The sequence below is a fragment of the Pongo pygmaeus genome, chromosome 19 (genome assembly GCF_028885625.2).
Source record: "Pongo pygmaeus isolate AG05252 chromosome 19, NHGRI_mPonPyg2-v2.0_pri, whole genome shotgun sequence".
In the NCBI taxonomy this organism is placed as follows: Eukaryota; Metazoa; Chordata; class Mammalia; order Primates; family Hominidae; genus Pongo; species Pongo pygmaeus.
The window spans coordinates 45,290,318-45,308,572 of NC_072392.2; the positions used below are offsets into that span (position 1 = coordinate 45,290,318).

The following is an 18,255-nucleotide window of genomic DNA, read 5'->3' on the forward strand; positions in this document are numbered from 1 at the left end:
GTGAGCCACCACGCCCGGCCTGTGGATGAGAATTTTTGTTGTTGTTGAGACAGGGTCTCACTGTCACCCAGGCTGAAGTGCAGTGTCGATCTCCTGGGCTCAAGTGATCCTCCTGCCTCAGCCTCCTGAGTAGTTGGGACTACAGGTGCCTGCCACTATGCCTGGCTAATTTTTGTACTTTTTGTAGAGATGAGGTCTCACTATGTTGCCCAGGCTGGTCTCGAATTCTTGGGCTCAAGTGATCCACCCACTGTGGCTTCCCAAAGTGCTGGGATTACAGGTGTTGAGCCACTGTGCCCGCCTGGATGAGAATTTTTTAAGTCAAGCTTCCATAAAACTCCACATTCTCTTTTGTGTCCTTGCAAGTCACTCACCAGGCCAAGGACAATTATTCCTTATCTCAAAGAACAATAAAGCATATCACCTAAATGTTATCAATCTCTATAGCGACTGACACTTTTGGTAAATGTTTTTATGTCCTTTCCTCCCGTCTCCTGCTCTTTCTAATAATGTTGAAGTTGGCATTGATTTTCCTTTCACCTTGTGACAAATCAGTACTAAAGAAACAGGAAGTTTCTCCAGTGTGTACTGCCACATATTTCAACACAAAGTTACGAATAAATCCAGAATCTTGGCAGCTTAACATTCTAGTTGCTCAACTGCTTAGCTCAATTTTGATTTATTTCAATTGGAAGAGCATAAGGCTTAATGTCCTGCAAAAAGGCAGGATAGCTCTGGATTTTTCAATAAGCAAGCTAATTCTAAGCACTGTAAAAACCTGTATGATTAAAAAAATTAAAAAAAATCATAGGACCATAGTATACTTAAGACTTAAATTCTTCACATATTTGACCCTTTGGAAACAAATCATTATCAATGTCACAAACTTAGTTTTCAGTTTTTTGTTTTTTTTTTTAACTTTTTATCAGCTGAATTTAAGATTAGTCAGTAAAGACTTTTTAAAAAACTAAAGCACACAAAAGATAACAAACACCTCAGAAACTTTAAAATTTTTTATTCAACAATGTACACTTATTGTCTCTCAATTTGATCTACAAATTTCTCAAGTTTTTTTTCTGATAAAATAAGTAAATCTGGATATGGTTGTAGAGTGTTGGTAATTTATATTTTTAAAACACCGAACATGATGAAGACATCAATAAAGGAAGATCATCACGTAACTGACACTTCCTCAGAATCCATGACATCAGAAACAGCTACAGCAAACACCTAAGCATTTAGCAAAAGGGAAAATTTCTGGTCACTGTTCTTATATCTAGAAAAGACCTATATTTTTGACTGGGCAAAACAAACATTGAAACTTTTTTTTGAGGGGGGGGAACATCCTTTAACGTAACTGTACTCCACTTATTATCCATTCCCCCAGATTAAGAGGTAACTCAGCTCCTAAGTGCCTCTGCACAAGACAGAAATTGCTTTGCTCTTCTAGTAGGTTCTAAGACTGAACATAAGTGAACTATTGACAGATGCGGAAGAGGAACCATAGCCATCTAAGATGATGCTTGCTACACTCCTGCATTTCTGCCTTTTAAGACCAGGCAATTAATTATGGGTCACCTTTTGAGTCTTAACCGGATAACTTAGTTTTTAACTGCCACTATCAATGAAGATACATATAGAAGGGTTTTGCTGTGTCCTCAAAGGCAACAATATACTTGATGAAGAAGTAACCCTCTTCTGTATATTGAAAAAGGTATAAAATAGAAATATTTATTTTATATGTAGGAGCATGGGGAAAATGCTATCAGTAATATCTTCTACTTAAACATATTAGCCTCTCCTACAAAGGTCCTGAAGCAATTAAAAAAAAAACAACTTTAAAAAAGATGATTTGACAAAACCTGGGTAGTACATCTACACATTATAAGTACACATACACAAAGTAAAGCTATTTAGTACATGCAGATTGCAGCACTTGAACCAAATGTACGCAATTTCTAAACTTGTTCTAATCAGCTTGGGCAATGTTTTAAAAGATACACGTTATCTTTAAAACAACCTGTGCTTTGATCTTACAAACAACTGAATAATTCTAATCTCAAGCCAGTCAATTCAGTCAACTAAATTTATGCTAAAGCAATAAAGCTAAAGGTATCCTACCTTTAAACCAGCTTTAAGACATAAAATCGTCACCAAGTTCCATATGACAAAAAAGAGTCTTTCAGTTTGAATTACTTTCCATTTCTATTTGATCAAATAAACCAAAATATTACTAAGGAAGAACATCCAATGATTTGTAAAGCTGATAAAACTGCCCTGTTTCAAGAAAAGCCCTTTAATAGATACAAGTCAAGCTCTTGTTTAAATTGAACTTTATTAAAATAGGTGCCAGTTTTCCTCTCTCCTAGTTCCACTGATGAGCTAGCCCAGAACTATATAACTTTGAGCCAAGTTTCCAAAGATGGTAAAGCTAAGAACAGCAAAGTAGTAAGGATAAATTGGTCACTTTTGGTAATGACACACAAATTAAACTTTCAGAACATGTGCATAGCTTTATTCATCTACTTAGATCTAACCTTTTCACGGAGCTTCGGCAAAATTTGAGTGTGCAAAATGCATTTCTAAAACGTAATGCAAGCAAAGCTTTCACATTTACACTGGCAGGAAATACAGAGAGAAACTAACAAGTCACATTAGGGAAAATTCAGATCTTTTTTTTTTAATGACAAGAATTGCACAGTTTATTATTTTGAGACAATTGTTGCAGACATAAATATTTAAAATTTTCTAAGCAAGGTGCTTTTAACAAAATTTTTAAAGTTGGAAAGAGCTGATAACTTGGATCATAGCTCACACAGAATTCCAAATTAAAGTGGACTCCATTATCTCCCTATATTTTGCAAACAATGCTTTGTATAACACTTCTTTAAAACATTAAAAGAGACAGCAAGCTGAAACTTTTTTCAAAGCACACAAGAAATGTTTACTTGAAGAAGGTGCTGAGGGGAGAAGAAAAGGGAGTGAATAATCCTTTTACTATTTCCCACTACAGGACAGCCACTAACAGACTAAGAACAAAAAAGATACAACAAAAAAAGTAAATCACTTCCCCAGCTTATAAAATAGTTCCAGTTTGACAAGATCTGTAACTTTAAACAGAGAGCACCAGTTGGGCAATAGAATGAGCATTTCATACTGCATAAAAATTAGTGAGGTGGTAAGAACCATCAACTATCTCAGGCATTACTACATGGCGTTTCCAATTTTTTTTTTAATATACATGCAAGGCACATTGATATAAAAATAGATCTCTGGCCAACAAATATATTAAATAAGCAAATTAAAATTTTGGCTTTGCGATATTGGCAACATCAAAATATAACCAGATAGCTTTGGCCCACACATCTTTCTCATTCCTCCACCTCATTCGGTGTTTCCCACCCATTATTTTGGGTTCAATCACCTTCAAGTTTGGGTATGTGCTTGAGAAATGACTTATCTTCTTGTCAAGTAGCATTCACTAAAGTTTTCCTTTGCTAAGTAAAAAGACAAGAGAAACAGATAGTTGGAGTTTTGATTGATTTGATTTAAACTAAATCTGATTGGTTCAGGGCAGCATTATTTCTCCTTTATATACAAACAAAAAATAAGTCCCCAGCTTACACAGACAAATGTTTTCTAAAAGATCAGCAACAAATCAATGACACCACGTCCTTTAAGCCATTCTTCCCAATTCCTCCTTCTGAGGCAGAGAGAGGGAGTAATAGAAACAAAGCTAAGATTTAAACTATTTTCAGTAGTAGAAGACATTTAAGGCCAAAAAGTGTACTATTAACAGAATTCTTATATTCCTAAGTTATTGTCCTTCATAGGACAATATCAGCCAATTAGTTACTTGTACTGATTCCCTCCCAAAGAGAATTTTATAATTCACTCACTCTTGTTAGTGGCTGTGCTACACGAAAGGTATCAAAGCAACCTATGGTATATGTATGGTATATAGTAATGTAAAAAGTGCATCACATTCTTGATTTTCAGTTTCTCATAGCAGCAGCAGGATTAATCTAAGACAGAAAACAGGTGTATTTTCATTCTTAAAATGCAACAATATCTAATGAAATGTGTTCAAGATCATGAAAGGATCCTCCTCTATGAAGGATAAATGAAAACAGATTAATAATAATAGACAAACAGGGTAAACTAAAGGCATTCATTCATATTTACATATTAAAACCACTTTTGTTAACACCAAATCTTTACATCTAGCAAAAGAAATAAGCATTTTAAGAATAAAGCAGACATCACTAAAGCAGTATGCATTTTCAGAGCCTTTGATTAGCACCTGAGGAAAAAAGGGTACATGGAAAGCTATGTAATTTGCCCTCAAGTTAGTCCGTTGGTCTGAAGAGTACAACTTTGATATGCACTGAAAGTAAAACTAAACTGGAAAATAAATGTTTGTAGTTAATTTAATAAGGCTGTAGAAAAGAGATACTTGGCCGGGTACGGTGGCTCACACCTGTAATCCCAGCACTTTGGGAGGCTGAGGCGGGCAGATTGCCTGAGGTCAGGAGTTCGAGACCAGTCTGGCCAACATGGTGAAACCCCGTCTCTACTAAGAATACAAATTAGCCAGATATGGTGGTGTGTACCCGTAATCCCAGCTACTCAGGAGGCTGAGGCAGGGGAATTGCTTGAACCAGGGAGGTGGAGGTTGCAGTGAGCCAAGATTGCGCCACTGTATTCCAGCCTGGGCAATAGACAGTCCGTCTCAAAAAAAAAAAAAAAAAGGCGGTGGGGGGATACTGCAGTATTATAAAATGGCTTTAGAACTCTGGACATAACAAAATTTTATGTAAAATAGGTAAGTCTGAATCAGCAATCCCATCACATATGAGGATGGCTGTTCCATAGTTTCTAGCCCATAACTGATTTACCATTCCCAATAATGCAAGAGCAACATACCAATCATGCTGCACTGGGTGTTTTTATTATGCAGACAACCGAAAATTCTATTCGCACTATTGCTGGCATCCTTTAACTACTTTAAGACCTTTCTTGAGCAGCAAAACAGTGTGAAATATAAAACTCAGTAGAGCAATGCTTTTGAGTGGAGCCAATGATTCATCACTCTCCCAGGTGGTCCTGGTTCTCACACAGGTGATGTATACTTTAAAAGAAACATTTTAAGATACCAAAACAGAAGCCCACCCTTTTCACCATGAAAGAATCTTGGTGCTCTGTTGATTAATTACATTAGTAAAAATAACATCGATATTAAGAACTAATGTTAAGCTATGTGCCTCTGGCAAACTTACAGCAGCTATTTATGCTTCTAGTCTTTTCCTCTGCCTCTCCCTTTTAAACAAATTATCAAAATTTTGTGGCGGGTAAGGGGAGAAGAGCAAATCCTACGTTTTCCTTTCAAATCCAACAGTTAAGTCATGGGTAGGGTTATTAAGATACTGCCCTATCAGACTCTACCTTGACTGGTGTGGCATCAACCCCGATCTGACCATAATGACCTATTTGTCCTATAACATAACTGTTCTGCACAGCTAACATATTTATACAAGAGGGATCAGCTGTTGTTGAGGATGTGGCCCAGTGGCATAACTATACTAATAATACCTGGAAATTGGACTTTTAACCTATTTCTCTGAAGAGAGCCTTGCAGGAATGACTCCCTCCTTATTTACAGTGGAATTAAAATTGAGTAAAGTCCATTTCCAATAGCCATTTGCCAGTAGCCATTTAACACATGACAATTTCACACTAAATGGCTTATTTTAAAAAGTTTACAGCAATTACAAAAGATAAATCATTAGATGCCTCTGATGTGGGGAAGCAACAAGCCTAACAACCAAGTATGATATTATCACTATGTAATGTTTTTTCAAAATTTTGTATTGTGGACAACTCCCATAGTTAAGGTTTGTCATATTTTCCCTACAAACTGTTATTTGTAAAAACAATGCAGCACTTTTCCTTTATGAAGTTTCTGCAGATTGAGTAATGACTAGGTAAGCAGATGATTAAGGAGGACAACAAAATTCTAAAATGGAGAAACTCTCTGGCCATTTATTTCAAAGAAAAAAACAATCTGTCATTAAATTCCTAGTTATTGGCTATCCCCTCCTAGAAAGTAAAGGAGGAAGAGCTGGCTACTACAGATGCTGTAAATACACTTTATGTGAAGGTTCATTACTAAGGAGGTTAGAAAAAAGGCTATGTAATTAACTTCAGTTCAGCAAAGTGGGGGTGAATAAAGAGAAAGATAATACACCCTGTGTATTTTGTGGGAAAGGGGGATTATTGAGGACACCTACAAGAGTGGTATGTGACACAGAAGCCTACAACAATGAAAACAGATTTAAAAAGAAATCTTCACCCATAATTAGTATCTTCATAGCTATTAAAAAAATAGGTCATAATTTCATTCTTAGTGCCATTTTTCAATACTACCCTTTTAAGGATTTAAACCACCTGACTTTTTTCTGTGTAATGAAAACAAATGGCACAAAATAAATACAAGTTCATTCTCTGAATACTAATGTCTTATACACATTCATTTACTAATTTTTAATATCTCCATCTTTTCCTCACACACACTCAACACACACATACATACATACACACACGCACACACACCCCTTTTTCAGTCTTTATAATGGAGGGATGTTAAAAATCCCCTCTAGACTGTATTTGGTTTATGCTACAGTACTAATACTCTGAGTTGAAGGAAAATTCTTTATACCAAACAATAACACGTTATTTAAATGTGCTAAATTAATCATAGCTGAAGTTTTAGAAGCTTACACAAAATAATCAGAAAACAGATCAACTCTTAAGATTTTTTTTTTAATAAGTGCTCTGTAAGGAATTGTGTGAGGACCTAAGGAGAAAGATTGCAACAAATAGAGTTAAGTGTTACCAAACAGCACAAAGAGATTTGTCCCAAAGTCCTGCTTGTACCTAGGCAATTAAGTCTATTAACCTAATGCCCCCAAAATACTGACAGTTAATATGATGGGGCACTAGGGTTCTCAGAAAGTTAACAGACATTCCTAACTACATACCTGTAACCATATAATCAAGATTTCAGTGGAGAAATCAAAGTGAAATGTTGCATTGTTTCATTTACAAGTGAGACTCTCAAAAACCTTTGGACAGACAGAGAAGTGATACATTCTTTTTGGCTTCTCTGAACACTGAGGCCTGAGGGATATGGAAGGAAATTAGAAAAGCAATAGCTTTCTAAAGATGTTTAATCAAGTGTTGCTTCTAAGTTAAAAAGCCCAATTCATGTGGGGGCTGGGTTTGTTGTTTTTTCCTTTTCAAATATATATTCATTCAACCTCTGTATGTCACAAACCCAGAAAGTTTCTTGTGAGTTGTGAGACAGAAGAACTTTAAAATTCCAGGCAAGCAAAATGGACATTTAAAAAAGGGGACTGGAGAAGGGAATCTGGCCCTAAGGCGACAAGTGGTTACACAAGGCAATTGAACACACAGCAGAACTTTAAAACCTGTAAAACAAACTGGAGCCTTTTTTCCCTTTAATCAACCTTATATGTCTTTTTTTTTTTAACTTTTTGAAAATTTTTATTTAAAAAAACACAAAAACACAGACTTTTTTCACTTCAGTTATGTGGTATGTTGCATTTTCCAGTTTGTTCAATGCTTTAAAGCTCAAGGATGCCTCTGCTTTCAATTGTACATGGGCCTGAAGCATCCTAGCTTTTGGCAAGCAGGCAGGAGACTCAACAAAAATCAAAATAGGAACAAGGCAGACTAAATGCAGGGCACATCTGTAAACATATTATACATTTGAAAATTACAATATCAGTAAAAGTGATACAGTTTACAGGTGAAATGAAACTATCTGGAACTGGCCTACCACAAGTTTCTGAACCTGGACTGATACAATAAGTTATTTTATATATATATATATATTATGTATAAAAAAAAGTTTTGTTTACATCAAGTGGAATTGGCAATCCATGCTTATACTTTTAAAATCTAAGCAGGGCAGAAATCCAGACTAAAAAGATAGTTACTCTATTCTATGTTGAGTCCAACAGCTTCTTTCATGAACTACTTCTTTTAAAAGCCTCAAATAATCAACAAAACAAGAAAACCCATCCATACTACAGTCACTCAAAACCGGATATTTCTAGGGGTAGAGCAAAAGTAGTTACTTTCTCCCCAAATACCCCAGGGGATCCAGTCTACTTTTATCAGAAGACTACAACTCTTTATATAAATGCCCTGATATTTTAACCTGTATTTGACATACATGGATATACTAATTTCTGTGTGTGTGATGTGATGCTGTGTCAGGCCAGACAACTTGTTATTATGCTACTAACATCACCCAATCTCAATTGGACCCTTAATTTCTGCACACACACACAAAAATTTATTTTAGCATGCTATACACAAGCTGCAGTGCAACAGGATGGCAATGTAATGATAAGACAGGGCTAATGCTCTTCTCTGCCCCAAAGAAAATTTCCAGAATTTCACATTATTTTCCTTAAAAACCCATCTTGCTCTAGTAATAAAATATATTTATTAAGATATAATTAGAAGCTAACAAGCTCAGAAGTATAGTTTGCATGAAAACACACCTTCTACAGTCAGGGTTTATTACCTTCTCACTGGCTAAAAACATGAAAAGTTTTAGTTTTCATGGACTTTTTTCTTCCCCTTTTAGATTTTGCTGAGAAATTAAAAGATAATTTACAGAAAGGTCTAAGTTTGTCTTAAATGTTTGATGAAAAACAAGGAAAACAGCACATTTAGTGTTAGTGACAGAGAGCAAGTCTGGAGCACCTACAGTTGAAAAGCAGAATATATTTTTGCTCCCAGTTATACAATTACATTAAAATATGGGCACAGGAATATTTTTCCAGATTGTATATCTAAGCCAATTGCTTGTTCTGCAACTTTTCTTTAAATGACACGCATAGATTCTTCAGTTGTTAAAGTCCAATATGTAACCGAAGCCAAGTTAACTATGTACCATCAACGATTCCAGAATTGTAGAACTTCAATGCCCTCCCCTATCCCCACCCCACAAAAAATAAATGGAAAGAAATAAAGTATTTCCCCAACACCCCACAGAGGCCGCTTAACTCCTGGCAAGACATGCAAATCATATTCGCTAAAAAAATACACCCTGCTAACTTCAAGGCATTTATCCAGCATTCTCGCAGGGCTTAATTAAAGTAAAACCAAAAAGATCAAGGGAGGAGTGGGGGGAAAACGTTGAATCATTCTGGGTTCCCCGTGATTAGTGTATCACTTCAGTCACAGAACAAGATACAAAGATCTTTTAAGTGGATTTGCCTTTCCAGTGGGTCATTTGTTGCCCAAGTTGATGACAGCAGGAACTTTAGAACCACACTTGTTAAGTCTGTATTCATTAATCACTTGCATTCACACTTAAAAACAAAAACTAACAGAAAAAAAAAAAACCTATTCAGTACCGGAGATTAAATAACCATGTGTAGTCTCTTGAAATAAATTTGATTCCTTAAGAAGTCTAATTACTTTCAGTTGCCTTTTTTAAATAACTATATATATATATATGTATATATATATATTTGTATATATTATCCTGTGATTCTACTTATGGTTCCTCTGCTGCGTTGAAGATCTAGGAGCATAAAAGCCTTGTGTCCCCCATGAACGATGGCTCTAATGCTGCAGAAAGGTTACGAATAGGCAGTCTGGTCCTTCATTGATCTGGACTATCCATGGCTTCATTGTAAGTGATTATCCTTTTGGGATCTAGAAAGGTTAAAAAAATAAATAAAAATAAGGTCTAGAATCTCAAAATGCCCATATTCCGATAACAATCCCAAACAACCATCATTTAAACTGCCCAATTTTTTTATGAAAACAAAACTTCAAGCGCATTTCCTCTTTGTACTAACACATGTATGATCCAGTTTCTCAACCTGGAAGTAGCTATTTGGAATTCCAATGAATTCCAAGTACAGGATCCTCTAGCCAGTGAGGGCCTCAACTCCTACAGATCAGAGATGGTTGAGTTCACTTAAGGGTTTTATGTACTTCTACTGATTACAAAAGCAGTGTATTTGAAAACAGCAGCCAAAGAAAAGTTTGTCACCAATAATCCAATATTAAAAGAAACACTTGGATTTTTCTTTTGCTGTTCTCAGCAATGAAGTCAAAATTTATTTTAACCAGTGTGGGAACTATCTAAGTAAAACCTGGCACCAAAAACTTGACGTTAAATTAATTAGCAAAACTACCAATTCAGTCCTAATCAAGGCTTACTCAATTTCCCATAGTAACATCAGCCTTTATTCTCAGCACTAACAAAAGACTATGGATCTTTCAGATTCAAAACATAAAACTGTTAGAATGTGTCTGGAAAAAGACTCCAGGGTTATTCTAAATTCTTACTATTTAGCTGTGTGCTCCCCTCTTCTGGAGGGGCACTGTTTTTATTATATATTATTTTATTATATTATATATATATACACACACACATATATAATTTCCACCTATCCTAAGAACTTTTTCAAGTATACATGCTTTAAAAAAAAAAAAAGCCAAGTCAATACAACTGGTCACCCAATGGAAAATTTTAAAGGCCTGAAAATAATATCAGAAAAACTCAAGTCCACTTCAGCTAAGAATCAATCTAGTTTAGTCCAGAGATAATATAATATCCTTTCTGGGACTCCTAGGGCCACCTACTGGAAATCTGCCATGAAGAAGATGCTCATTCCTAAGAGTTAACGGCCATTTTACAGTAAAGACAGGTAGGTCTACTTTGCAGGGTATATTTTCTTTTCCTTTTTTCAGACGAAGTTTCGTTCTTGTTGCCCAGGCTAGAGAGCAATGGCGTGATCTCAGCTCACTGCAACCTCCACCTCTCGTGTTCAAGCGATTCTCCTGGCTCAGCCTCCCTAGTAGCTGGGATTTACAGGCATGTGCCACCATGCCTGGCTAACTGTTTTAATAGAAATGGGGTTTCACCATGTTGGCCAGGCTGGTCTTGAACTCCTGAACCTCAGGTGATCCACCTGCCTCTGCCACCCAAAGTGCTGGGATTCCAGGCATGAGCCACCGTGCCCAGCCTGCAGGGTGTATTTTCTAGTCTATGTTTTTTTCATTTGTTTGGTAAGATACAGAGAAAGTAACTCCAGAAGAAAGAGCAATGTTGGGAAATCAGTGGAACCTACATTCTAGTCCTGCCACTTTCTAGTTCACAGGAACCTCACTGGGCCTCACTTTCCTAATATGTAAAATAAGAGAATTTCTGCACATTTCAAGTCCTGAAATTCTAGGAATTTCACATCCATCTGAAATTCACTTATATTAATTAGCAAAGTAAATGAGGAATAGGATACAATTCAGTTACATGGCTCTAAAAACCCAAATCTATTGTGACTACTACAAAACTCTCACTTTATTTCATGTATTCCACAATAATCATATTTTAATATATTCAGGAGGAAGGCACACAATAATTAGGATAATCTATTTTAATTTCTAACCATCTTTTCAGAGAATATCCAGCCCAGATAAGGCTCCTATAACAGCTAATATTTTTTGGAACTATGAATTTCAATTCTTAGGCTATTTGTTGTCTACCACACAAATACAGAGAAAAACTAGCCAAAAGTGGAAATACTTATTCTTGTTGGTTTCCTACATTAATAACATTTATGGCTTGTCTTACTTTCATAATCAGGAGGGGAAAAAAATCATTCATATCTTCATCTAGTAGGTAAATAATACTTTCATCTGTTTTTTTCACTTACAGTATGGTAGTGTCTTTTTGTTGCTGTTTTCTTTTTTCATATTCACTCTTAATACTATCTTTTTTTTTTCTTTGAGATGGCGTTTCGCTCTTGTTGCCCAGGCTGGAGTGCAATGGCAGAATCTCGGCTCACTGCAACCTCTGCCTCCTGGGTTCAAGCTATTCTCTTGCCTCAGCCTCCCCAGTAGCTGGGATTACAGGCGCCTGCCACCACGCCCAGCTAATTTTTGTATTTTTAGTAGACAGGGTCTCACCATGTTGGCCAAGCTGGTCTTGAACTCCTGACCTCGGGTGATCCACCCGCCTCAGCCTCCCAAAGTGCTAGGATTACAGGCATGAGCCACCGCGCCTGGCCCTACATTTTTTTTTTTTTTAATTTAAAAAATAGAGATGGGGTCTGGCTATGCTGCCCAGGCTGGTCTTGAACTCCTGGACTTCAGCAATCCTCCCACCTTGGCCTCCCAAAGTGTTGGGATTACAGGCATGAGCCACCCTGCCCAGCTGCTAGTGCCTTTTGATTGCAGTTATTAAATAACTCAAAATACAAAGTCTATTTGGTAAATTACCACCCATCTGTTAATCCCACCCAAAAATAATGTCCAGTGGTTACTTATTAGTGATATTTTAAGTAATCTAATCATTCTTACCTTGCTTCTGCAAATTCCAAATAGATTCCATTTCTGCAAAGAAAAAAAGAGAATTACATACTAAGTTTTGGTGAGCAAAGTCTGAAGCGATGCTTTTCATTTTAAATCTAAAAATCCTAGACTGATTACTGCCAGACTGGAGGTAGGGTTGAAAATGGCAAAATTCTATGAAGTTCAGACAAAGCATTCATATTTTCCTAAAATTTTTTTTCTTTTAAAGAGACCGGGTCTTGCTCTGTTACTGCAGCCCCAAACTCCCAGGCTCAAGTTATCCTCCCACCTCAGCTTCTCAACCACAGGCGCATGCCATCACACCCAGCTAATTTTTTTTCTTTCTTTCTTTTGGTAGAGACAGAGTCTGTTGCCCAGGCTGGTCCTCCTGCCTCAGGCGTGAGCCTGGCTCCTGTAATTCTTTTTTTTTTTTTTTTTGAGACTGAGTTTCACTCTTTGTTGCCCAGGCTGGAATGCAGTGGCCCGATCTCGGCTCACTGCAACCTCCGCCTCTCGGGTTCCAGCAATTCTCCTGTCTCAACCTCCCGAGTAGCTGGGATTACAGGTGCCCGCCACCACGCCCAGCTAATTTTTTGTATTTTTAGTAGAGATGGAGTTTCACCATGTTGGCCAGGATGGTCTTGAACTCCTAACCTCAGGTGATCTGCCCACCTCAGCCTCCCAAAGTGCTGGGATCACAGGCGCGAGCCACTGTGCCAGCCCCGCTGGCTCTTACAATTCTTAAGTGTCATGTAGATTATTATAATCTGAAACCAAACTGCCAGAATAATTTTGTCTTCACAAATTGCAAGGATATGCAAGACACATGCTACAGATAAGATAATACTTCTCATAACAGCTCATCATTATTTAAAAAACACCAAGTATTTCTTGGTAATCCACTGACTCCTCAATAAGGTGCCGAAATTTTTTGAACAAAGCATTCAACAAATTTGACTAATTAAAATTGATGTTTAATTAGTTTAACCATTCAGGCAAGTGGTTCTAACCTCTAAACCACACCTCTTTTTAATTTTTATTTATTATTATTATTTTTTTACCCCCGACACGGAGTTTCACTCTTGTTGCCCAGGCTGGAGCACAATGGCGCGATTTCGGCTCACCATAACATCCGCCTCCCGGGTTCAAGCAATTCTCCTGCCTCAGCCTCCCGAGTAGCTGGGATTACAGGCATGCGCCACCATGCCCAGTTAATTTTGTATATATTTTTTTTTAGTAGAGACGGGGTTTCTCCTTGTTTGTGAGGCTGGTCTCGAACTCCCGACCTCAAGTGATCCGCCCACCTCAGCCCCCCAAAGTGCTGGGATTACAAGCATGAGCCACCACGACCAGCTCTAACCACACCTCTTATTTTAACCTTTAAGGTCAGAATGCCAATCCACATCTATTATTAATGGCACATAATCGTTTGTTCTAATTTCATCCAAAATGTCTACAATGTGCTTAGTTTGGCATCTTAAAATAAGAAAATTATGTACATGCACAAATTACAGTGACATGCACAGAGAATGCAGTTAAAAACTCTACCTGTGATACATGAAAGCTTCAGGAGGCTATATACAGTCAACAGTAATTGACTATTACAGAAGAAACAAAAATTGGACCTTGAAAGGAAATATTCTATCTGGAGATTAACACAAACTACTTAGTAATAGAAATGAACATAACAAATGTTAAGGATAAGTAGTCTTCTGTGGTAATAAAACTATCATTTTGAAAGGACAAAAAGATTATTTTAACCCTGCTTAACTATTATGTGTAACTACATTCAATTTAACAGCAATTAATTATTAAAGAAAAGTAAAACTGAAACTCATTAAGATGGGATACATCTAGACTTGGGTTACAGTTAAGGCACAACATAATCCCTCTGTAGGACAAAATAAGACACAGATGTAAAATGATTACTTTCTGATTGTATGTGTATAAACAGGGGCAGGAAATGGTAGAATCACATTCCTATCTCTCTCCCTACTCCCCTAGCAAAAATTAAAACTCTGTGTAAAAACCATTTTTTTTTTTGCACAGGGGGACAAGGTCTTGCTCTATAGCCCAGGCTGGAGTACAGTGGCATAATCATGGCTCACGGCAGCCTCAATCTCCTGGGTTCAAGTGATCCTGCCTCAGCCTCCCAGGTAGCTGGGACCACAGACACATGCCATTTGTAGAGATGGGGTCTTGCTATGTTGCTCAGGCTGGTCTTTAACTATTGGGCTCAAGCAATCCTTCCACCTCAGCCACCAAGCCTGGCACTTTTTTTTTGAGTCACCCAGGCTGGAGTGCAGTGGCGTGATCTCGGCTCACTGCAAGCTCCGCCTCCCGGGTTCACGCCATTCTCTTGCCTCTGCTTCCCAAGTAACTGGGATTACAGGTGCCTGCCACCACGCCTGGCTAATTTTTTGTATTTTTAGTAGAGATGGGGCTTCACCATTTAGCCAGGGTGGTCTCGAACTCCTGATCTTGTGATCCACCCGGCTCGGCCTCCCAAAGTGCTGGGATTACAGGTGTGAGCCACCGCGCCTGGCCAAGCCTGGCACTTTTAAAAAATATTTTTTACAGTACTCTCAGCTTTTTGAAAATTTGTCAGATCCATATACTGGGATCAATTAATAATTCAGGATGAACAAGATAATTATCCAGATAAAATCCCATTCAAGAGATCACAGTGATTAAACCAAATCTGGGAGTAAGCAGTAAAGGTGCCAATTGTCCAAGCTTAGTTGTATGGCATGTCCATCAAATCTCTGCGCAGACACCTATCCAAAGAAAGGCAGGAAAATTCCCTTTCTCGAGAGGTCTAAAAAGGGGAGAACTATAATCAATCTAATCTGGAGAAAGAGAAAAAAAAAGATGACACTCGGGAATTCTAGTCACAGAAATCACACTTATCACTCCAATATAATTTCTTATTCCATTAGTTTCAAACAATGAGGAACAGTTAAATGGTCTTTATTATCTTACAAATTTCTGGATTTCAGAATGGCCTATTTTTAAAAGTCCAAATATAAGCCTTCTCTCTTGGTTGACCTACTGCAAAAAAAAAATTGATCCAATACAACCAATATTTTTTATTTTAGTTAAAGCACAGAAATTTCATATTTTGTAGCAAATAAATTCCTGAAGAATTTTGTATATAGTAATAACTTTATATTCATTTTGTCTACTGCAAAGATAAATCTATGTTTAGTCATACGTTGAAAAAAAAAAAATTGGCCGGGTGTAGTGGCTCACACCTGTAATCCCAGAACTTTGGGAGGCCAAGGCAGGAGGATCACTTGAGGGACCAGCCTGGGAAACATAGGGAGACCCTGTCTCTATTATTAAAAAAGAAAAAAAAAAAGAAAAAAAGTTAATCCAACTTTTTATGTTAGCCACCTATAAGTAACATTTCCTTTTTTCTTCCCCACTGGAAACTCAACCTGTCCCTGCACTTTCCCCCTTTTTTTGAGAATATACTTCAAAGTCACAGTAACAACACTGCTTTAAAAACAAAGCAAACATACATATTTTAGAATAAAGAAGGCAAAACAACTATTTGCAAACACCCAAGTTGAAGATACTTCTTTACTGCAGCTTAAGATTTTACTCAAATACTATACATTTAAAAATGATTTATGATAAAATGTTATTACCCTTAAATGTGAGCTCTAGAGTAGTGAGTTTGATCATGACTTCTGAGAGGAAATAGGGATGTATGATGTACCTATAAAACTAGCTATGAAGCAAGCCAAGCTTCTAGCAAGGAAATAAATCAGCATATTCCTGGTGCGGTGGGGCTCACACCTGTACTCTCAGCACTTTGGGAGGCCGAGGCAGGCAAATCACGAGGTAAGGAGTTCGAGACCAGCCTGGCCAACATGGTGAAACCCCATCTCTACTAAAAATACAAAAATTAGTCAGGCACGGTGGTGCACGCCTGTAATCCCAGCTACTGAGCAGGCTAAGGCAGGAGAATCGCTTGAACCCCGGAGACGGAGGTTGCAGTGAGCCGAGATCATGCCACTGCACTCCAGCCTGGGTGAAAGAGCAAGACTCCGTCTCAAAAAAAGAAAAAAAAAAAAAAGAAATCAGCATTATCAGAAATGCTGAACTAAAGAAGTGAATGCAATTTCCCTTCCTGTTACTTAATATTAATTACTTCTTTGACTACTAGCAACTTCATTTACTTGATCAAAATTTAAAAGTTTCCCTGAAACTCAAACAAGGTTAGGATCAGAAAGGGAAAATGAATCAAACAGCATTTGCATGATGCTATGCTTAACCTTAACAAGACTAACAAGAAATGACATGGCCGGGCGCGGTGGCTCTCGCCTGTAATCCCAGCACTTTGTGAGGCCAAGGCAGGTGGATCACCTGAGGTCAGGAGTTCAAGACCAGCCTGATCAACATGGTGAAATCCCATCTCTACTAAAAACACAAAAAAGTTAGCCAGGCGTGGTGGCAGGCACCTGTAGTCCCAGCTACTTGGGAGGCTGAGACAGGAGAATCACTTGAACCCGGGAGGCAGAGATTGCAGTGAGCCCAGATCACGCCACTGCACTCCAGCTGGGGCAACAGAGCGAGACTGCCTCAAAAAAAAAAAAAAAAAAAAAAAGAAAGAAATGACATTATCGATAGAACACATAGGAAAGGGCTGACATTACATTCTGTCCTCTTTTAGGTTACAAAAATCTCAATTCAGATTTTAAATATGAAATGTGTTCATTTGTGTGTGTTTTTTTTTTTTTTGAGACAAGAGTCTTGCTCTGTCACCCAGGCTGGAGTGCAGTGGCGCTATCTCGGCTCACTGCAAGCTCCACCTCCAGGGTTCATGCCATTCTCCTGCCTCAGCCTCCCGAATAGCTGAGACTACAGGCGCATGCCACCAAGCCCAGCTAATTTTTTGTATTTTTAGTAGAGACGGGGTTTCACGGTGTTAGCCAGGATGGTCTCGATCTCCTGACCTTGTGATCTGCCCGCCTTGGCCTCCCAAAGTGCTGGGATTACAGGCGTGAGCTGCTGCGCCTGGCCCCTCATTTGTGTGATTTAATGTTTTGACTATCCCTGAGAAGCAAAACAAGTGAATAGTATAAAGAAGGCTAAAGAAGGCAATTTGAATTATACAAAATCATCATACACATACAAGGTGAGTATCCTTATCTGAAATGTTTGGGACCAGAAGTGTTTTAGATTTTGGAATGTTTCCATTATATTATTGGACAAGGAGCATTTCCTTTTTGAACATCATGTCAGTATTGAAAAATTTTGCATCTTGAAGCATTTTGGATCTTAGATTCTCAGATTTGGGATGGTCAACCTCAGTAACTGATTTTTTTTTTTTTTTTTTTGAGAGTCTTGCTGTTGCCCAGGCTGAAGAGCAGCAGTGGTGCGATCTCAGCTCACTGCAACCTCCACCACCTGGGTTAAGCGATTCTCCTGCCTCAGCCTCCCAAATAGCTGGGATTACAGGCACACGCCACCAGGCCCAGCTAATATATATACATATATATTGGAGACAGAGTCTCACTCTGTCACCCAGGCTGGAGTGCAATGATGAGATCTTGGCTCACTGCAACCTCTGCCTCCCGGGTTCAAGCGATTCGTCTGCCTCAGCCTCCCAAGTAGCCGGAACTAAAGGCACACGTCACCATACCCAGCTAATTTTTGTAGTTTTAATAGAGATGGGGTTTCATCATATTGGCCAGGCTGGTCTTGGAACTCCTGACCTCGTGATCCACCCACCTCGGCCTCCCAAAGTGCTGGGACTACAGGCGTGAGCCAACACGCCCAGCCTTGATCTTTTAACACTGCTCTCTTCTACACACACACACACACACACACACACACACA

At 38.1% G+C, this 18,255-nt stretch overlaps 1 protein-coding gene across 2 annotated transcripts in view; it reads right to left on the bottom strand.

The window, feature by feature from the left end:
- Positions 1-998: 998 nt before the first annotated feature.
- The window catches only part of NUFIP2 (nuclear FMR1 interacting protein 2), a 39,545-nt gene continuing 22,288 nt past the window's right edge, over positions 999-18,255 (bottom strand). Inside the window, exons 3-4 of one of the 2 annotated variants that reach the window (XM_054458774.2) lie at positions 12,415-12,447; positions 999-9,759 (exon numbers count right to left, since the gene is read on the bottom strand). In XM_054458774.2, coding sequence (XP_054314749.1) covers positions 9,707-9,759; positions 12,415-12,447 — 86 coding nt within the window. In that variant the 3' untranslated portion in view covers positions 999-9,706. Of the gene's footprint in view, positions 9,760-12,414; positions 12,448-17,326; positions 17,842-18,255 lie in introns of those variants that run through there. The other variant, XR_010124644.1, reaches the window with a different exon arrangement.